This window comes from Lepus europaeus, chromosome 20 (genome assembly GCF_033115175.1).
Source record: "Lepus europaeus isolate LE1 chromosome 20, mLepTim1.pri, whole genome shotgun sequence".
Lineage (NCBI taxonomy): Eukaryota > Metazoa > Chordata > Mammalia > Lagomorpha > Leporidae > Lepus > Lepus europaeus.
Genome location: NC_084846.1, coordinates 26,958,913 through 26,981,479, shown reverse-complemented (window position 1 = coordinate 26,981,479; position 22,567 = coordinate 26,958,913). Strand labels below are relative to the sequence as shown.

General features: G+C 40.0%; 1 protein-coding gene across 3 annotated transcripts in view; it reads left to right on the top strand.

Annotated features, from left to right (window-relative positions):
• The window catches only part of HYCC1 (hyccin PI4KA lipid kinase complex subunit 1), a 90,170-nt gene extending 67,806 nt beyond the window's left edge, over positions 1 to 22,364 (top strand). For 2 of the 3 annotated variants that reach the window (XM_062179257.1, XM_062179255.1), the window contains 3 exons: positions 126 to 213; positions 793 to 952; positions 17,571 to 22,364. In XM_062179257.1, the coding sequence (XP_062035241.1) occupies positions 126 to 213; positions 793 to 952; positions 17,571 to 18,145 (823 nt within the window). In that variant the 3' untranslated portion in view covers positions 18,146 to 22,364. Of the gene's footprint in view, positions 1 to 125; positions 214 to 792; positions 953 to 16,518; positions 16,815 to 17,570 lie in introns of all 3 variants that reach the window. The other variant, XM_062179258.1, reaches the window with a different exon arrangement.
• The last annotated feature ends 203 nt before the right edge of the window (positions 22,365 to 22,567 follow it).

Below are 22,567 nucleotides of genomic sequence, written 5' to 3'. Positions count from 1 at the left end.
ATAGAAGCAGGATATTAAGCAGTGTGCTAATATGATTTGTTATTTTCCTCAGTGAAGATAGTTTCTCATTGTATTTTTTAATTATACAGAATTAATTACATTATTTCACTCACTTAATTTTGTAGATATAATGGAGAATGGGAGCTAGCTCAAAAAGCACTGGATGATATTATATACCGGGCCCAGCTAGAGTTATATCCAGAACCATTGCTGGTAGGTGTTGCACCTGTATATGTAAATTTTACAACTATAAATTAAAAATTAGCCATTCATAGTACATTAATCATCTCATTAATACTTAGTGATTCATGTTCTTATTATATTTGGAAAATTTTACACTTAGGAAGGCATATATATATACAGTTGAAAATGTCATTAGTTTAATTTCCCAGATACTTGATAAATAATCCTTTTAACTTATAAGTGTGGTCTCCTTAACATACTTTAGCTGCATTTATTACTTAGCATTAGGCATTTGTAAATCCAAGTTAATATTTTGAAATTTTCAATCTTATCACATACTTCATGGAAATCATGAAAATTTATTTAAAAACTTTGTATTTTTTTGAACTTTTGCACGAAAATAAATTTATCATTTAATTCCATTTTTTCCACAAACTTTTTTTGAGTGCCTCACATTATTTTTAGCCATAAATTTTCCCCTGAGCTATTACTCTTTATTGTAGAGGAGTATTCTTTTATAAGCCTGTTGCTATTTAGCACCATGCTTTATCTCAGGGTGAAATAATACATCTGTTAATGTCAGTCTTAACTTTCATTTTTCCTTCTTAGGTTGCAAATGCAATAAAGGCTTCATTGCCTCACGGTGCCATGAAATCTAGTAAGGAAGGTACACGGTGTATTCAAGTTGAAATCACCCCAACTGCCTCTAGGATATCAAGAAATGCAGTAACCAGCATGTCAATAAGAGGTCACAGGTGGAAAAGACACGGTAAGAAACGTGGGACCCTTCAGATTAGAGCCCTGACAGTGCGTTCACATTTTTCTCAGCACTTAATGGTTCTACAGCTGCTGACTTTAGTAAAAGTTACCAGAGTAGCTTGGAAGGAAGAGCTGCTGAGTCGCCTTTAGCTCCTATTTCATTCTCCAGAAACAGTAGGCAGGAAGGAAGACACGGAGTCCCTTACATTGTAAGAATGAAATCTATTTAAAAATTGTGCTACCTTTTGAATACCATTTCTGTACAATAGGAGAGCAAGAAAAAATGCATTTAAAATTTATTGATTTATTTGGATTTCTATTCCTGAGTATTTGCAAATATTCTTAATATTTCTCATTGCTGAATTAACTGTTTAGCAAGCGAACGTTCATACTGCAGTTGAAAATCTGCAGGGAGTTTAAACATGTTGTCTGACTTCCTGGTGAAGCATGCTACAATATTGCTGCAACACTCGGCATTTCTGTTTTCGTGAAGTTAAATTTTCTTTCAAGATTATTTGCATTAATATTCTTCCTTGCCCACTTCATTTTTATTTTCCTAATATTTTGCTAGAGGTTAATTTCATTCACTATGGCCTTCTTCGTGCCTTCCAGTTTCCCTCCCTTCTCTTTTCATTTTGTACTCATGGCTTAATTTCTTACTCATTTTATAACTTCCTTCCTATCCAGAAGTTATTGTAGTGGCAAGAATCAGTGCTAAGAAGAGGATTACTGTCACTTTCCTCGGAAGGTAACCATTGGATGGAAGCAACAAGGCACTGTGCCCCAGGCAAACACGAGTAGTAGGGAGAAAACAAAATCCGTTCTCTCTTTGTTGTCCTTTAACCTGGGAAGAAAATGGTAGCTCCTTTTGGTGTATTTGGTCCCAGTTGTCTCTGTGATCTCTATCAAAAAAACTAGAATGGGAGAAGAATGAGGCTACTCCTGGTGAAATAGAAACTTGAAGGTGAAAACAGTTGCTGCCCTGTCCACGCAGGGAAGTGAAGCGATTGTATGTCATAAAGAACTATGATGAAATCATCCAGGTTAACCTTTTACTATTTTAAAGTTAGTGTGACAACTCTCAGAAGTCCTCCAGGAAGCCATAAAAGAGGTGGTAGTGTCTGCTGCTAGCAAGGTCAGTCATGCTGCCTTCTTAAAACCTGCAGTCCCAGCACACTGAGGGCCACGTGAAACGTGGATCCTGCAGTCAGAACTGTGATTAACTCCTTTGTGTTTGTACATGTGTTGAGAGAGAGAGAAAGAGTGGTGTGTGTATGTGTGTGTGTATGTACAGGCGTGCATTTAACAAAAGGAGGTACATACCGTACAATCAAGTAGAATCTATTTCTCAGAAATATTTTGTAGGAAAAAATTGCTAAAACAAGAGAAAAGATTACTTGAATCTATATTTTATCTGTTAGATTCTTAGGCCTATCTTCTGGATTTCCTTTTGGCTGGCACTCGAGGGGTTTGTGCTCCCATAGGGCTGCTAGCTCATTAAGTAGCCTTCTTACCAGCCGTCTGGTCCCATTCCACTTCACATCTCCAACACTGGAGCAGCTCCTGCTTACTAGAAGTCCCCAGTGAGGGTACTGAAGAGAGCGAGGGTGGAGAGCCAGCACCTGGAGCAGGGACGGCATCCAGCCCCGCCTTCTTCACCATTTGTGTGTGATGTGCATTCCTGTTCCCTCAGTGGACCCTGATGTGGTCCTGGTCCCAGGCCCTGTTTACTGGCCTCCATGGGTGGGCTGCATTCCCCCTTTTAGGGTATCTTGGATTTCCTTGTGTTACCACATTCTGCTGATTTAGAGCCTTTCCCATTTTCTGTCTTCCTTGTCCTGCTTCCTACGTGAGCTCATCACGGTTCTGTGCTCTCTCCTGAGCTCTGGCTTCAGGTGAGGGCAGACTGGCGTCTTTGCTGTAGTTCTTAAACATATAGACAGTTCTCAAACTGAAAAGAGATTTTTAAATTAAATTTTGTTTACATATATAATTTTATTCATTACCTTATTTTTGTGACCTTGTGTTTATATATGGATTGTGACAGCATTTAATGTGTACCCTTCTTTGGGAATAACATGAGAGGGTTTGTAGGTTTCAGGGTGACCCACAACAACCTTTGTAGCCACTTCAACTTCTGAAGCAGTGCACTGTAGAATGTGAGCTCAGTGTGGGACCCCGTGCCCACTTCTGAAATTCCTGTGTTTGATGGAACCCTAAGCGTTTCCCGTTCCGTCCCTCTTCCCGAACCCACCAGCCCTCTGAGGAGGGGGGATTTCTTCCCACAATCTTGACTTCATCAAACAGTAGGAACAGGAGAAGGGACAGGAAATGTGAGCTTCGAGGATATCCTTTCTTTTTCTTCCTCCTTCCCTCTCCGTCTTCCTTTGTGGCTGTGCCCTTTTCTCTTCAGCTCATTGTCTCACGTTATAAAAAACATTGTAGAAGTATTCTGGAATGCATTTCAGGTTTCTCTGAAGCTTCATGGATCTACCATTCCTTTCTTAGAGTTACGAGTTTTGCACAGTTGACATTTTAGTGGAAGGCGTCCTAATGGAAAGTGGAAAGTTTTGCCTTAAAATTTCCACACATTTCAGAGCACACATATCCTTTGCTGTTATCTGGTTATTGTCGAGTAACAACTCAAATTTTTAGGTTCTATTATTGTTGGTCCTGTAATTTTTTTTATGGCCGCAATGGCCAGAGTTGTGCCAATCCGAAGCCAGGAGCCAGGTGCTTTTTTCTGGTCTCCCATGTGGTTGCAGGGGCCCAGGCACTTGGGCCATCCTCCACTGCCCTCCTGGGCCACAGTAGAGAGCTGGACTGGAACTGGCACCCATATGGGATGCTGGCACCACAGGCGGAGGATTAACCTAGTGCACCACAGCACCGGCCCCTAATTATTAGACTTTTTAAGAGAAGTTTCAGGTTGACAATTACAGAGTTTTCCTACACCTGCCTGACATCCCCCAACTCCTAGACACACAGTCTCCCTGCTGAGAGTACCCCAAAGAGAGTGGTACATGTGGAAGGCCTTGTAATTCAAATTGTGACCAGATGGTGCATCCTCACAGCAACTAAATTGCATCATTCACAGTCAAAGACGTTGATTTCAACTGACGTATTATTTTGGCAAGATCTGTTTGACTACAAATAGCATGTTTGCCCAATTCTTGCTACTTTTTACTTGATTATTTTAACATTGTACTGACATGGCTTAATGTTGTATTTTTCAGACTTTTTAACTTTGTGTTTAAATATTTGAGAAATTTTTAATGACTTTATAGTTCCATGTCAATATATATGTTTGGAAAGTAAAATTACAATGTGGAATTGCTGTTTTTAACTGTAATGGTTCTGATTTCAGAATTTTAATAGCTTTGTTGATATATTACTAATTCTTTTCAGCATTGCATTTTATTTAGTCTATAGATGGTGAATAATTCAAAGCAAAGGTGTATTTTTGCGAACCTAGATCTTCAGGCCGTCTACAATCGAGGGCTATCTAGAAGTCATAATTCTAAAGTAAAATGCAGTTGGGGCTGGCATTGTGGTAGAGCCCATAAAGCTGCTGCTCACGACACCTGCATCTCATACGGGCACTGTCCCAGCAGTTCGAGTCCCAGCTGCTCCATTTCCCATCCAGCTCCCTGCTGATGTGCCTGGGAAAGCAGCAGAAGATGACACAAGTACCTGGGCCCCTGTACCCACATGGGAAAGACCTGGATGAAGCTCCTGGCTCCTCACTTTGGCCTAGCCCTGCCCTGGCAGTTGCAGCCAGAGGGAGTAAACCAGTGGATGGAAGATATTTCTCTCTGTGTCTCTCTTCTCTCTTGGTAACTTTGACTTTCAAATAAATAAATAAACCTGTAAAAAAATAAAAATAAAATGGGGCCGGTGCTGTGGTGCAGTAGGTTAAGCCTCTGCCTGCAGCTCTGGCATCCCTTATGGGTGCCAGTTCTAGTCCCGGCTGCTCCACTTCTGATCCAGCTCTCTGCCATGGCCTGGGAAAGCAGTAGAAGATGGCCCAGGTCCTTGGGAATGGGAGACCCAGAAGAAGCTCCTGGCTCCTGGCTTCAGATCGGTGCAGCTCTGTCCGTTGCAGCCATTTGGGGAGTGAACCAGTGGATGGAAGACCTTTCTCTCTGTCTGCTCTCCTTCTCACTGTCTGTAACTCTACCTTTCAAATAAATAAAGTCTTAGAGAAAATAATAAAATAAAAATGAAAAGCAATTAGAGAATGATAATAATAGAATAACCTTGAAAAGGCATTGAGAAGAATGACTAGACCATGACCATATAACAAGGATCAAATTGAAACTCCAATAAGAAAAATAAGATAAAATTTAGTGAAATAGTCTTTACTCTGTTAAGTTAATGATAAAAATGCAGTTTTACTTAAATATTTACTTCCTTCAAAAATGGACACAGTAGCTAGATGGAAAACAGAGTGCTTTGTAATTTTGCTTCAATCCTCGAATGTTGCTTCTGAAGCTGCCTTCCTCATCTGCTGTTTCAGCTCTCAGAGCCCCTGTTCTTAAGTCCCTGAGTGGTTCTAGTAGCGTCTAGGAGCTGCTCTGCACTCCCTGCCTTGCATTTTTCCATCCCTCCCCTCTTCAGGGCTGTTTTTCGTCTGCACTCTCCTCCTCCCAGCCACCACCAGCATTATGACTCATTCTTCCACTTTAACAAAGTGATGTGTTCTTGGAACAATGTCAACAACTTCCCTTTCTTTTAAAATAGTTATCGAAATACCATTCCTTGATTTGGTAGAAAACCTTCTTAAGTCATGGCTGCAAGTAATGAATGCTTATACTTTTTGCCAACTCAAAGTCTAATAAAAGATGAGTTTGGTGAAATCCTAACTCTTGCAGCCTGCCTTTCTGTCTGCTTGTGTATTTGTGAGATAATGGGGCAAGTGGATGTGAAGCATTTGTTACAATTCACAGCACTGCACATTAAGGCAGATTGTTGATTAATCAAAAAATGCATTATTTGTTTTACTAGCTACACAGTGATTGTATTCCTGATAAATTTTTAGTGTGCTATTCAAATGGCCATATGATTGATTAATTCTTTCATAAAATAGTAAGTTTTTGAAATTTATGAGTTAGATTTTCTCAATTTAAGATGAACTTGTTTAGTTTGATTGTAGTATCAAACACAAAAGTATTCATATGTTATATAATAGTAGCAATCAGTTCAATGTTTTACAAAATTCTGTAGCCCCAAAGTACAGGACTCTATTATCTTGTTATGGAAACCTGGGGTGGGAAAACTCCCTTCATTCAAACAGGCACCAGAGACAGTAGAGGATCAAAAGCAGTTTATTAACGCCAGCAGGCTCAGCTGGAATCATTTCCTGAGAACTGAGCATTGAACCCAAGTTTCTTACAATTATTTATAGGTTCATCAGCATCACCTTAACCATTACAGCACTGGTGTGTTTAAATTGCTGCTAGGTGACCTAGGACCACACTTTCAATGGTCAGTGGGTCCAGTATGTTTATAAAAGAGACACCAGGGGCGGATTTATAGGACAGATTTATGACGGGAATTCCAGAAGCAGAGCTTAGGACGTCTTCCCTTCCTAGAAAAGGTCATCGCTCACAGCTGCTGCACCAGCTAACTGGGAGCAGCCACTTTCCAAGGTCGGCGTCAGGGGTCTGCTTTCTTTCCTTTGTCTCTGGTCGCGGCCTTATTTCCTCTATAATCTGACGTCTCTATCATCATGATAGTCCGGATTTTTCAAATATTGTTTTTTAAAAAATGTCATTTTAATACCTGTTGTCTTACTTAATCCTAAGTATATTTGTAAATAGAAGTTATGTGAATCTGTTTTTCACTTATGAACAGTTACAACTGTTTAAATAGATAGGTGTCAATAACAAAGGCAATAGCTTCTTTTAAAGATTTATTTATTTGAAAGACAGAGTTACAGAGAGAGATAGAGACAGAGAGAGAGAGGTCTTCCATCTGCTGGTTCACTCCATAAATGGCTGCAATGGCTGGAGCTGAGCCAATCTGAAACCAGGAGCCAGGAGCTTCTCCTGGTCTCCCACACATGTGCAGGGGCCCAAGGACCTGGGCCTTCCTCTGCTGAGTTGGATTGGAAGTGGAGTAACTGGGACTTGAACTAGTGCCCATATGGGATGCTAGTGCTGCAGGCTGGGGCTTTAATCCACTGTGCCACAGCGCTGGCCTCCACAGGCAAAAATGTAGGAATTAGACATTTTGAATTTTGCCCTATTTTGGTTATGGTATATGTTAATGGCTTACTTTTAATAACATTATATTGGCTGGCGCCGCAGCTCACTTGGCTAATCTTCCGCCTGTGGCGCCGGCACCCCGGGTTCTAGTCCCGGTTGGGGCGCCGGATTCTGTCCCGGTTGCTCCTCTTCCAGTCCAGCTCTCTGCTGTGGCCCAAGAAGGCAGTGGAGGATGGCCCAAGTGCTTGGGCCCTGCACCCGCATGGGAGACCAGGAGAAGCACCTGGCTCCTGGCTTTGGAGTGGTGCAGCGCGCCGGCCGTAGCGGCCATTTTGGGAGGTGAACCAACGGAAGGAAGACCTTTCTCTCTGTCTCTCTCACTCACTGTCTATTTCTGCCTGTCAAAAAAAAAAAAAAATTGTATTTAGTTATTTTGACTCAGGGGAGCCAAGAATATAAAGTTTTTAAGTAGTGAAAAAAGAATTGAAAATGAGAACTATATACACAATCTATCTATATCTATTTCTACATAAAGTATTTTCACTTAGTGACACAAAATACGTACCCTAAGTATTTTAGAATATTTTCTTATATGAAATGTTTGAGCGAAAAATTAAACTAAACAGTTCTTTAACTCAGATCCAAAGAAAGTGCAGTTTCATGTTGTTACAGCATTTTTGTTTCTTTTTCAGCCTGCAAAATAATTGTTTCTATGTAGCAGGTACCTTGGAGTTTTAAGTAAAGCTAAATGCTTATAAGAAAATTCAAAGAAATTTGTGATTATTTTATTAAAAAATAACCAAAACCCAAGGATTTGTCTCAGAATTTTGTTTTTTTTTTTTGGACAGGCAGAGTGGATAGTGAGAGAGAGAGAGAGAGAGAGAGAGAGAGAGAAAGGTCTTCCTTTTTGCCATTGGTTCACCCTCCAATGGCCGCTGCGGCCGGCGCATCGTGCTGATCCAAAGCCAGGAGCCAGGTGCTTCTCCTGGTCTCCCATGCGGGTGCAGGGCCCAAGCACTTGGGCCATCCTCCACTGCCTTCTTGGGCCATAGCAGAGAGCTGGCCTGGAAGAGGGGCAACCGGGATAGAATCCGGCGCCCCAACCGGGACTAGAACCTGGTGTGCTGGCGCCGCAAGGCAGAGGATTAGCCTGTTAAGCCACGGTGCCAGCTTTGTCTCAGAATTTGATTAGTGATTTAGCACAAACTCATTAATGAGAAAAGGAACAAAGAAAATATACAATTAATATTGGAAAAAAGCTTATTTAAAACTGGTTATTGATTTGGAAAATGTCACTAAATTTCTATCATAATAACATTAACGAAGCAGGAAAGTACTAGCTTTCTGTTGGCAAATGTGAAAAATTATAATGTTTATAATTATTTCAAGACATTTAAGGTTATACAATTCTGCAGAAAGTAAACTGCCATGAACTTTGAGATGGAATATTTATTTTGTGAATCTGATTTTATGACTTTATGAGAAAAGTATTTGAGGAGAAATAATGTTTCAAAGAATTACAGAAACATTTTGATAAAGAAAAGGTATGTCTTAAAACCCCAACGTAGCCAGCGCCGGCCATAGCGGCTATTTGGGGGGTGAACCAATGGAAGGAAGACCTTTCTTTCTGTCTCTCTCTCTCTGTCTATAACTCTACCTGTCAAATTAAAAAAAAAAAAAAAAAAAAAACCTCCAACGTAGCAAACAATTAGCTGTTGCAGAAATTTCTGTATCTGCAGTTGGTAATACTTATATTTTTATTTTGAAAGCTGGCTATATATTCATTGTTAACAAAGGTTAGAAAATTAGAAAATAAAAATATTATCTGACAGTTGCATAAAAAACCTTGAATGTTTTTAGTTTCGTTTCTTTTCAATTTAGCTTAATTATTTTCAGATTATAAAATACTATTTGAGGAACACATTTTCTTTTGTCGATGTAGATGATAAAACCTTTGGAACAAGGATAAAGCGTTTCCTTCTCAGTGAATATTGCATGAATTTTAACTGGCATTTTTGAAATGGAACTTTATATGCATAGAGGGTGAAATAAAATATTAAGTAATAAAGAAAAAGAACATACTAAAGAGCTATAACACTGGGTTGTTATATGTGTGACACGTGAACTTTAGGTTTAAAAGAAAAAAGATTAGTTTAGCCAATTTGTGAAGAAAACAAAACAATCTTCCTCTATTTCTAGGTAAATTAAGTAAAAGTATTTCCCACTCACAAAAGCAAGGTGTTTCAGGATGGTTGGTCAGATGAGGCAAAGTGCTTGTTTGTAAATTACTGTGTTCTGCGTGTTTACCAAGGAGTTCTTAGAAAATTCTCACCCTAACTGAGACGTTATTACCCCCAGCTTTCTGTAGCCTTAGCTGTGTGCTGCGCACTGAGGAAGAAATACTGCTTTATGGGTTGTTCTGTAACAGGTGTTGCCTCCCGTTTTTTGTCTGGTCCTGAGGCTCTTTAATTAGCATGAAGAATTCACCTGGTGTGGCAGCCACTCTAAGCTCTAGTTCTTAAAGGGATTCTTCTTTAAACAACTTGAGACTTAATAAACATGACAAAAGAAGTTATTGTGAGAATCACCTTGGATAATGAGAATCCTGTCCTTTACTAAATGAAGGACACGTGCTGAGTTTTGGCTGTTCTTGACTTAAGGAAACTGATACTATGCTCCTGACCAGTGCATCTGAGTAACCCACTGTGGTCTGGACTGTGTGTTCCTGTGTGGCCAGAGCTGCTCTTGTCTTACCTGGGAAGTCTGCTTCTGGTTCAAGACCCACCTGCCTCAGTGTCTGTGTCTCTGTTCAGAGTGTGCCTGGTCCTCCTCCTGTGGTTTTGTGGCAGCCTCCCTTTCCTCTAATCTGCCTCGCAAATTACTGCCCACGAGTAAGCATTGCTACAGTGCTGTGCATTCTAACTCGGGACACACTTCATGCTCAATATGTTGTTTTATACAAGTGTGACTTCTGTTGATTAAAGAGAAGTGTTTGTAAGATTTGCAACTAGTTGATCTGTGTGCCTGTCAATGGCTGCCCACTGCAATCAGAATAAAATCGAGACTCCTGGCTGTAGCATACAGGACCCTGGTGATACAACCTCTGGCCTATTGCCTTGACCTCACTGAAGACCACGCTCCCCCGGCTCACTGGACTCCTCCTTTCCCACTTTCACAGACTGAGCCTCTCCTGCATGAAGGGCTTTGTCTAATTGTTTGGGATATGTGAGCAGCAGCTTTCCCCCCACCACCCTGCTTACTCTAGCTCATTATCTTGTTTTCTTCACTGCATGTTTTGCTAGTTAAATTCTGTTTATCTGGTTTCCAAATCACAAGTGAGCTCAGATACCTTGTTGGCTAATGGATCCCCAGAATCTAAAGCAATGTCTGACACATTATGAGAGATCAATGAATTGTAGCTGAATGACTGAATGAGTGGATGTATATGACAAAGTTGTTTGTAACACAGGGTGAGAAATTTGTTCCATCTTTTCTGTTTATTAAAGAACAATGTAACAACATAGTAAGCTTGTACATCCTAGTATTTAAGGAGTTTTCATTTTAATGCTTTCTCTGTATATGTATGCATTCTTCATAGTTGTTCCTTATTTAATTTTTTTTGGTATCTTGCTTTCATTCAGTTAACATTGTTAAACATTTTCCCAAGTTTTCCTAGTAAATTCAGCCATTTTAATGGCTACATAATACTACTATATTGATTTGATATTCCATCATTTACTTAACCATGTCCCCAATATGTTAAGTAATTTGCTTCTAATTTTTGTTATTACAAATAATATTGCAAGGAATAGCTTAATGAATATAGATAACATTTTAGTCCATTGACTGGAATGAATTAGAAACATAAAATCCTTGGTTTAAAGGGTAGATTTTTAATAAATTGTAAATGAATGTGTATGACTTTCTTTTGAGGTTTACTTAAATACTTTTCCTAAATAGTGTCAAAATTGTATGAGCAGACATTCTAAGTACAGTTCTTTATAATGTTTCAGATTATTTTATTCTTTTCACAAATAAGTTTGTGTTTCATGCTATAGCCACATTCCTTAGGACTCATAAATTAGTCTGAGTTCAGAGATGCATAAATTCTATGAAAAAAATGAATTGTTCCTTCATTGAAATTGTTACTTTTAGTAAAATGTGGTAGCCATAGAACAAATAAAAGCTAGGATAGTTTCATGAGTGAAGTGACATAATGGAATAGATATTTGATATTTGGGATTACATAAAATTATGTTTGAGAGAAATCAGAACTTTTTATGATCAGTTTTAGTGATATTTGCAATTTGCTTCATTTTTTTTTTTCTGAAACCTGAAAGAAATTTTTCATGGAGAAATTATTTGAGTCCCTTTGAGAACCAGCTTGGAAATGTCTATTAAAAGTATCCTTTAACTCTCCTCATTTGTATTCATGGAGAGAAGTTACCTGTTTGTACCCATAGAAGCTACACAAATAAAATGTTCTGAGAAGTTTCTTTGTGGATCTTCTTTCAACTTTTCAAGTTATTTGAAGTCAAATGTAAGTTTTTATTTTATATGTAGGGAGAAATTAATCATGACAATATTTGCATAGATTTTTAAGTTCTGGGTGAAAACAAATTCTATTTTTTTATGCATATATTCCCTTAAAGCATCTTCTATGTAGTTTTCTTAAAGAAGATAGTAACTTCCTCTCCTTGGCTATATAGTTATCCTCTGGCTAACATGATTTAAAAAAAAAAAAAAAAAGCTATGTGTTTTTTTAAAAGATCGTTTGGGAGGGACTGTGCTGTGGCATAGTGGGGAAAACCGGTGCCTGTGGTACTGGCATCCAATATGGGCTCTGGTTCGAGTTCTGGCTGTTCTACTTCCAATCTTGCTCCCTGCTAATGGCCTGGGTAAGCAGTGGGAGACGGTCCAAGTGTTTGGGCACCTGCACACATGTGGGAGACCCAGAGGAAGCTCTTGGCTTCTACCTTTGGATTGGCCCAGCTCTGGCCATTGTGGCCATTTGGGGAGTGAACTAATGAATGGAGGATCTCTCTGTCTGTAACTCTGCCTTTCAAGTAAAATAAACATTTTTTTTCAAAAAAAAAAAAGATAGTTTAACATTACTAAGCGTTTTACTAAATCTGCATTTAGAGATGGCTACTTCATTTTAAAAAACAAAAAGCTTTTTTGTCACGTAAATATTCTTATTAGTATAAGCTCTGTGTTCTTTTTCCTTTTATAAGGACAAGTAACACATCCCTAGCTTACTTTTCTCACTTTTATTTATTCTAATAATAATTCCATCTCTAAGCAGGAGAGTCATGCAGTTAAACAGATATTCATTGTGTGCCTACTATACATACAAGTTGCTTTTCCAGGAACTAGGTATGCAGCAGTGACCACACAGAATCTCTGCCTTTGGGTGGATGTTTGGCCTAGCAACTAAGACAGCCGTGTGCCATAGTGGAACCTGTGCGTCTGGGTTCCACTTGGCTCCATGACTGCAGCTTCCTATTGAGGTAGGCCCTGGGAGGTGGCAGCACTGGCTCAGTTAACTGGGTTCCTGCCGCCCACAGGGGAGACCTGCATTGAACTGTGGTCTCATGGTTGTGGCCAGCCCAGCCTCATGCTGTGGTGGGCATTTTAGAGAGTGACCCCTTGCATGGGAGCTCTGTCTCTGTCTCTGTCTCACTCTTTCTGCCTCTCAAAAAAAATTTTTTTTTTAAATTCTCGGCCTTCATGGAAATTACATCTGGTAAACAAGATAGACAGTTCTAGATATAGAGTACTGAGAGTACTAAGTTCTCAGAAAAAGAAAACAGGAAAAAGGGTAGTTGAAATACGGGAGTACTGAGACTGTGTTGGGTTGACCAGAGAAGACTTCACTGAAAAGGAAACTTTTGAGAGGACCTGAGAGAGTAAGGAAATGAGCCCTTCAGCTCTCCAGGGAAGGGCACTGCAGGCCCAGACGACAGCCCAAAGACCAATAAGAACACGTGTGTAGACAGACTGGGCACAGTTATACAGGGGCAGATGTCGAAGGGGTGATAGGGCGCAAGACCACACAACACCTATTTCTTTGGGTCATACAATTATTTTTCTTTATTCTGTAATTTTCCTGAGAGTTATGTGCTTGTTCTTTCTGGCTCTGTGAGGAATTACATTATTTTCTTTTTCATGATTTTAATAAGCAGATAAAAAATATACTGTTACTACCATTTTGAGTGATAACATACATCAGTTAATTACTCAAAGATTTGTGCTTCTGGGAAAACGTGGTCTAATTTTTTGACTTACCATTTAATTTTATGAATAAAAAATTAATATGATTGAATCTTAGGCTAAAGATTTTTATTAATAATTCAGTTGCCTAATGTTGCTCTACATAACTTTATTCCTGTTTTTTTTTGTTTGTTTTCCTTGCGAAATTTTAAATTGTCATCATTGAAGCACCCTTTAAATTATTAACTTTCATTGACATTTAAAAATAATAAAATCCAATTACAAGAAAAGCAATCCAGACACCCTGACCGTGACAATTATTGCTTCTTAGATTTTCTTCCACACTAATTTTCCTTGGCTTTCTGTTCAGCCAAAGTAAATTATTGGCTTTCTATTACATGATCGGGAATCTAAGTAAGTAAACTGAAACTAATTGAGTGATGTCACAGGATATTTAACTCAAATTGACACTAATGAAATTGAAAAGTTAGAATTTATTGTATGTGCTGGGATGGACTTTTTTTTTGGAAAGGCAGAGAGAAAGAGACAGATAAAGAGAGATTTCTCACCCACTGGTTCACTCCCCAAATGTCAACCCAGCCAGGGCTGGGTCAGGCTGAAGTCAGGAGCCAAGAATCTAATCCGGATCTCCAAAGTGGGTGGCAAGGACCCACCAACGTCAGCCATTACCTGCTGTCTCCCAGGGTACGCATTAGTGGGAATCTGGGATCAGGAGCTGAGGCAGGACTTGAACCCCGTATTCCAATGTGGATGCAGCTGTCCCAAAGTGTTGTGTTAACTGTTAAGCCAAATGCCCACCTGTGGACATGGCAAGTCAAGAGATATTGTTTAGTTTCCCCACAGAATACTTGCATAGCTCTTTCTAAACTTCAGTTTCCTTGTCTGTAAATGGGAACCAAATTGCTTATTTCAGAAGCTCACTAACGTATCGCTTTGAGAATAGTTGAATCATGTATGTGAATGCTCTCAAAAAACCTATTTAATACCATTTAGTGTAAGTAGTTTTGTTCTGTTCTATTAGGTTATCCATGCTTATCTTTAACAGTTTTGTTGAATGTTAATATTCATTGTTTTTCTATGTCTGGATAATTTACAACATTTATGATTTTTTGATTGAATGTCCTTTTATTTGCTCTTTTGTGAAATGGTATCTACGGTGGAAATGGGTAAATTTGGCCGTCACACAGCAGTGTCATGGTCATCTTACTCGAGGTGGCAGTGGCCTCTGGCAGTGAGAATTTGTTAGCCCTGACGTGAGGACAGTGCTTAGCCTTTGGGAGTAGGCTCCGTTGAACTTTGTGGTCTCATTAAGCCTCTATTAGAGGGCTCCTGGAAACGGCAGCGCACTACTGCCACACCCACGTGTTTTGGCCTGAGAAATACAACTTTTGTTTAGAGAACTTCTAGCCAAAAGTTGATGATGCTCTAAGTTAAGGGGAAGTAGTTATACCAGCACATTGGCATGGCACAGGGCAGCCTGCAGTTCTGAGGAGAGGACTTCTGGAAGGGAGTTCTGACACAGTGTGGGGTCTCCAGGGGCCCCTCCACAAGCTTCCGCTGAAGTTTTCAGCATTAGAAAGAATCTGATTACAGCAGTGGTTCCTTGGCCACCAGGGAGCTCTAAACAATTCCTCATCCAGGGTCATACTTCATTATAATTATAAATCAGAAGGTCTTGAGGGCAGGGGTGGGGAGCCAGGCGGCAGGTGATACCAGCGTGCAGCAAATTTAGGGAACTTACTGCCCATTTGGGAACTTACTGCCCATTAATGTCCCTCAGACTCTAGCGCTGTTAGTGAGAGCCTGGCTGCCCTTTCTCTAAAAACCTTTGTCCCTGAAGCAGACTTGGGGGTTTGCTCACTATGTTATTTGCTCATTATTTTACTTGTTTCCCACTCTCAGAAAGACAAAGTGAGAGTGAGGGTGAGAGAAAAATAGAGAGAGGGAGATCTTCCAATCAGTAATTTGCTCCCCAAATGCCCACAACAGCCAGGTCTGGGCCAGGCTAAACTCAAGAGCCAGGAACTGCATTCAGATCACCCACTTGGGTGGCAGGAACCTAAACACTAGAGCGTTAACAGGAAGCTGGACTGGAAGCAGAGTAGCCGGGATTTGAACCAGCACTCTGACATCGCAGGCAAGAGCTTAAACCGCTGAGCTGCGATGCCTACCTCCTACGTATTTTAGAGAGTAATGCTGTTTTATGTAGGTCTTGGTTGTTTTCAACTGCTAAGTTTTACTACTAGCCCACTGTAAATATATTTATGTCCTTTTCCCCCTGTTTAGTACAGATAATTCCTTGATGACTCTAAATAAAATTATAACTCTGATGAAGACACAAAATAAAATCATGTTTCCAGGCATTAACTAGTTGGGAATTTTCCTCCTTTGTTAAAATTTTGATGACTTCTTTTCAGAATACAGGATTGACAGTCAATTTGTTTTCCCAAATTCATGTTTTCTTTTCTCCAGCATAGTAATGAACCATGGCACCCTGGCCTAAATTTATGGAATCAGTCTGAGTCTGAAGGAATTGCCTGCTTCATTGTATCACAGCCAAATTAATATTTTCTGATATACTCGTACAAGGCAGTGGATGTATGAGACAAAACCTCTACCTGTGGCATTACTAACCATGGCATCCAAAGAGAGTGAGCATTCCCCTCCCAAACCAGGGAGTTTCAATGTAGTGTAATAAGAGAATGGAGTGGCTAGTGGTTCCTGTTGTTGGCCAAAGCTGGAGTTCTGGCTGCGCTGCTTTGAGCATTTGCCTAAAGCTGAACATAAGTTCAGGTGGTCACAGCATTATCTCTAAAAGAATGGAAATTCTGTTCTGATTTACAAAAGAATTGATGGTCCCTGTTCCATGTGAAATATGTGTGTAAAAAACTGCAGACCATGAATTTTGCTCTGTGAGTTTTCTCTTGGTCATTTTAAAATCCAAGAACGTGGCTGTCGTCTCCAGCGTGTCAAGCTATTGAACATCATGTACATTTCTATGGTGTAAATATTTGGCTGAACTCGTAACATTCAGTCATGCAATTTTTATTTTGGGTCTTTTGTTTTTCTTGTCTTGCATTTTTATTTTGTTTTGTTTTCAGCCATCATTTTGTCTTATCATCTTTAATTCTAGAGCAACCTGACAACAATAATGATACTACTGAATTGGGCATCCTTGTCATTCCTGAGATTAGTGTCACAAGTGTGGCCGGAGAGAGAACCGGGAATGGGGACAAAAGCAGAGCACTAGGAGAGATTGATGCTCAGCATATGCAGGGTGTGCAGGACACCCCCACAGATCCTAGACCTGAGAGCAAAGGCTTGCCAGAGATCAGGAGGCAAAAATCTGTAAGAAAAATGATGGAGGATGGAATAAACCCACCTGGCAGAGTGCAGTTTTAGCAGAGCGCTTTCTAGCTGCACTCCAAGGTATCTCAAGGCAGAGGCCACCGATGCATGTTCAGCCACAGTTGCACAGTCACAACAATTCTGCATGTCATCTAATAACCAGAATGCATGAGTGATGCACACACCTTCTCCACGACTCTTAATGCTCTTTGGAACGCTCATACCCACGTTGTCTCTGAGTAAACCGTCGTAAACACTGAGGCAGAAAACTACTTCCCAAACAATTTTCTGCTTGTGTTTTGTGACCTAAAATGATGTTCTCGCTTTTGCCATCTTTGATATGAAGGATATTGTATGTAGAATGTTAACAAGTTTGAGCTTGTGATATTTACAGTCTACATCTTTAAAATTTAGTAATATGTTCTAGAATGCAACTTTCTAAAAAACTCTTAACTATTTTGATACCATTTTTTTTTTCAAAAAGTTCCTTGGTAAGAGCTTTGATTTTATACTGTTTACAGTAATTTTTCTAATTGTTTCTGATCTTTTGCATGAATAATGGGAGAAGTCTTTCTAAAAACACAGTGGGGTGTGGTTTATGGCATGCATTTTGTTTAATACACTCTAAATTACTGTCATTTAATTACAGTGAAGTATTTGTGATATTGATAGAAAGAATGTTGTGATTTATTCTTTGATTTTGTTCTATAATCTGTTGCTTTCTGAAATTACGCTAAAGCATAATTTATTTAAAATTAACTGGTTTGACATTAATCATTTTAAAGGAATTGTTTAGAATGCTTAATGTTAATTAAACTTTTTCATTTCTTTGTTTAGGAGATACAGAACTAATGGGTCAAGAAGAACTGATGGAGATATCGGAAGTTGACGAGGGGTTTTATTCGAGGGCTGCGTCTAGTACCAGCCAGTCAGGTTTATCCAACAGTAGTCACAATTGTGGTAACAAGACAAGTGCAGGGAAGAACCTGAGACGGTCGGGAGGAAGCAAACCTGGAGGAAGAGAAAAAGAAATGACAGGGGAAACTTGCAAAGATCATTTTGCTCGAAAACAAACTCAGAGAGCCCAGAGTGAGAATCTCGAGCTTCTGTCTCTGAAGAGACTGACTCTAACCACCAGCCAATCCCTGCCGAAGCCCAGCAGCCATGGTTTGGCCAAGACAGCCACGACCGTGTTTAGCAAATCGTTTGAACAAGTCAGTGGTGTCACCATGCCCCCAAACCCACCACCAGCCGTTGCTTGTGGGCCTGGGACCGACGCCAACAGGTTTTCAGCTTGTAGTTTGCAAGAAGAAAAGCTGGTTTACGTTTCAGAAAGAACCGAACTTCCAGCAAAGCATCAGTCAGGTCCACAGAGACCTCCTAGTATTAGCATTACCCTGTCCACAGATTAGTCTGTCATGTGTTTCTCTCCCGTGGCCAGTCACGCTGGCCATGCGACGTGGCTTCTTGACAAAAGCACCCTGCGTCTTTGAAGCCTGCCCCTGACCCGAGATTCTGAAGGCTCCCATGACTTTATGAAGGGAACGTTGTCTAGACGGCAGTACGTGGAAATACGGTTTTGTGATTTCTTGGTTCTATTGTATTTTGTTTTTGTTTTCCCCCTTTGGTTTGAGTCTTTTAAAATTTCCTTTCCTGTGACTGTTTCCCCCAGGAGGGTCAGTGTGACAATAAATTGTAGCAAGTTAGCTGAAACACTTGATCATGTTGGCTGTATCTCATGTGAGGCTGTGAGTTGATTTTTTCCTTTTTTTGGTCTTTTTGTTTGTTAGTAACTTCTCTCTTGAAAGCTGTGTGTTTGGCCGTCAGAGTCAGGGGGACTGTTTGTGCCGCATGGGCAGAGATGCCACTCAAGGAGTGCTGCAGCCGGTGGCATGTTCAGAGAGCTGGCCCAGACAGCAGGCACGTGAAAAAAAAATGACGTCTATGAGAAGTGCCCAGGAAGAATGTGTGTGGCCACATCATCTTTAAGTTTCGAATGGTTTGTTCAAGGCCCTGGAGAATGCCTGGTAGCTCAGCTCCTAGAACATAATGTAATTCTGGGGGCCCGGGTTAGGAACATTGCTTTTGTCACCAGGGCAATATTTCTGTGGCAAATATCAGATTGCTGGTTGTTTTGAAGTGTTTGATCTGGATTTAGCAGGTGGAAATTCCTTTGAATTCCTAAGGTATAAGAGGCCATAGAGCTGATTTACCCTGCCACTCAACTTTGGGAATCCTCTCTAGTGTGGATTCCTTTCATTCAGAGCCGCACCAAAGATTGTCCGGAAATCACTAAATCCCTCAGCACGGCTCTCCAGATCCCACTTCCAACAATACACTATCAAATTGTATGTCTGCAAATGAAGGAAATCAGATCATCCTTTTAACCTGTAAAATGCCACAGAAAACAAACATGGTGAATTTGGACAGAATACATTTGCATATTCACTGAAGATTGCTTGTGTTCTTCGACTTAAAATAAGAAAACAGTGAATTGTGTTTCTTGCCCATGAAGAGGCCTGTCTTACAGGTTCTCGTTATGATATAGAAAGAAGATGGAAGTGGAGAGAGTGATGCAGCGGAAGCTGAACAAGCCTGTGTGTAGCCCCAGGGCCCACGTGGGTGCCTGATGGCCCTTGCAGGTGTGGCAGAACTTCCTGTGAAGCAAGTGTAGGACTGCAGAGTTGGGAGTGAGAGGATGACCGAGACTCGAGGTAGAGGGAGGCTCAGGAAGCTGACCCCTGTCCTGGGCTCTTCTCTTAGAGCACATGGTGGACTCCTCATTTGTGGTCCCTAGCAGTGGGCACAGAGAGGATGTGCTGGTCCTTTCCTCTGGTGGCTGCTCATGCAGAGCTCGACTATGTCAGAAGTCCTGAAGAAGGCCAAAGCATTTACACTCTGAACACAGTTTGACCCCGACTGCTTTGTCTTCCAGATTAAACATAATTCTTCGAGAGGCGTGAACTAGTTCTCATGAATTAACCCTGAATGCAAAATGGATTTTGATATAAATGAATTTGACTTTTTTTTTCAGTTCCAGTAACAGAATGGAATAATACCTGTTGGCATAAATTTTAGTAAAACAAAACAAAAAAAAATTGTGAGGCAACTGGGCAGTGGAAGTTGATATGTATTGGTTTACAAAGAATTCTGTGTATAATTTAAAATACTTGTAAAATGTCTCTGTGAATTTCCTGTTTTTTTTTTTTTTTTTTTTTTTGGTAATTCTTTGGTGGAGAATTTTCCCTGTGCATGGTTTCTAACAGTATTGATATTATTAAGAACTAGTTTAAAAGATTGGTATTCTAAGCAAGCTGAAGTGCTTAGGAGATGTTGTAGAATCAGGTTTAGGAAAAAGAGGGCAGCGTAGATGAGAGGTGAGATTGTGCCATTGCGCCACACTAACGGAACGCAGGTTGGTGATATTCTAGACCTTTGTGCTTGTGTGGTCCAAGGACCAGAGGTAGCATTGAGATCAGCTGGCATCTTGTTAAAAAAAAGGCATTGCTTCAGGATCACCCCAGACTGATGGAATCAGAGTCTGTGTTTTACCAGGAAGCTGAAATGACTTTTATACATATTAATGTTGGAGAAGAGAGTATCCGAGTACACAGAACTGACTTGTGGGAGAGGTAGAATTAATTCTCTGTGGTCTCACAACCCTGGGTCAAATGCTGGTTGCCAGACCATTACGATCTTTCTTGTGTTTTGGACAGCTAATTCATTTGTTAATAATATTGACATATGAATTCTCAAGTCCTGTACGTGTCTAATGATCTTCACTCATTTTGGCAATAAAAAGTAACATTTTGTATTTTTCTTGTTAACCATAAATGGACTCGAAGCTGTATTATGCCTGTGATTTTTAGTCGGACAGAGGTACCACCCTTTAATAGGACGCACAGCAAATCTGCATGTGTGTGTTCTCTTTGAAAAGCTCTGAAGTTTTGCTCAACGGAGTGGTTCTGAATTTTTGTTCCAGGTGATTTGCACCGCTGCTTTTCTGGTGTGTAGTTATGTTACCAGCATAATTCTTGTATAGTTCCTTTGATACCATTTCAAATAAGGATTATACATTAGAATGTTTCTAGCAATTATGAATGAACTGTGACAATATTGGTATTATCCCTACCACTCTCTTCCCCCTCACCTTTCAAGTTTGAAAGTTGGGGTGGATTTTGCATGTCACTTTCCTGTAATGATGCACTTGGTCACAGATCTGCTGTATCTCCTGAACAATGCTTTCTATCCCCCGGAGGGGAGGGTTTCACACAAAACTGGGGACTTGCACAGCCCGTCGCTCAGACAGTCTGAGCAGAAACTGCAGCTCTTTTCCTCATTTTGAATCTCGAAGGATTCTTGAAATCACTCAACCTGTCATTCTTGAAAACCTTACCGCACGGGACAAGCTGGACTCAGCAGTCGCCTGTTGGAATCCAGGTGGGGAGAGACACAAAGCAGACTTTTCAGAGCAGCGGGCCAGAGCACCCAGGGCGGTTGTCTTCCAGAAAGCTCCCTGGAGGCCTTTGTCCACCACCGTGGGACTTTCAAAGCCAAGCTCTGTGGACTCTGAGAGTGGAAGTGCTCGTCCCTTAAATGACGACTGAAGCGTGTTTTCAAAGAGCAATGTTTCCTCACCGTTGTCTCCTGGGAAGCAGCTGCTCCACAAACACAATGTTTTAAAAAGTTGTATTAACGGGAAATGTTAAGCCAAAATAGATCAAAATAACCCTGGTTTTGGGGGATTTTGTCTCTTTTGGAAGAATAAGAACTAAAATATTAAAACTGTTAAATTATGGAGAAAAAGGCACTCTGATATATAATTTTAAACAAATATTTAAAAGAAGGCAGTCTAATGTTTGAGTCTGTAGGTATGATAAATATATTAAAGGGAAACACATTAAGGAAATATAAATGTTAGGCCATGCAACTGAAAAATATGTTTAGGAGGCCATTAAAAAGAAAGAATTTGATGGGCACTTAAATTAAACCTTGTAAATAGAAATTAATGTATAATAGTCTCTTCCCAATCTTGGGATGAGACATTAAAACTGTCCATTAATGAGCATGAATTTATACTTTCAGATGTGTTGCTTCATAAAATGAGACTCAGTACTGCGAGTTATTCAGGCTTATGTTTAATATTGTTGACTTCTTCATGAGGGAGCATCAGTGTGCTGTCATGTGTACTTTGTAACTTGTATGTATCCAAGGAGACTTGCAGTGGATATTTGGAAAGATGTTTGTGGTTTTCATAGCAGCATTCGAGAGCCCCTGTATCTCATTATGAAGTTTTTGCTGATAAACTCAAGATTCAGCTTACCTGGTGTGGTTTTCTCTTCTATGAATTTTGCTGTGTACCTCTTTTCCTTACTCCCAATCGTGTAGTGATACTAAACCTTTCATAGTAAGTATACTTGTTTCTCATTGTATTCCTAGAGTTTACATTCCTAAAGAATTGACTCTGATTTGGATATTTTTATTTGTCCCCTACCTTTTTAAGGCTATGGAAACAAACTGGAGTTCCATTTTTCTGAAGTTTTGTATATTTGTGTAAATGTTCTCCATATGCAGTACTTTATACAGCAAGTGTTGCCTCTTATTTGATTGAAATAAAAACTAAAAAAAAATATATTTTTTCCAGATCGTTTTACTCATAAAAAAATCGTTATAAAAATTTGCAAAACTCATGATGTGGAGGAAGAGAAAAAAGGAGGAAGACGTAGGTGAGTTGAGCCGTTGAGAGTTTTTGGGTAAGCTATAGGACAGTGCCATTGTTGGCTTTGTGCTTTATCTGCTAAGGCATGAGTTGTGTGACAGGTCCATGGGCATCT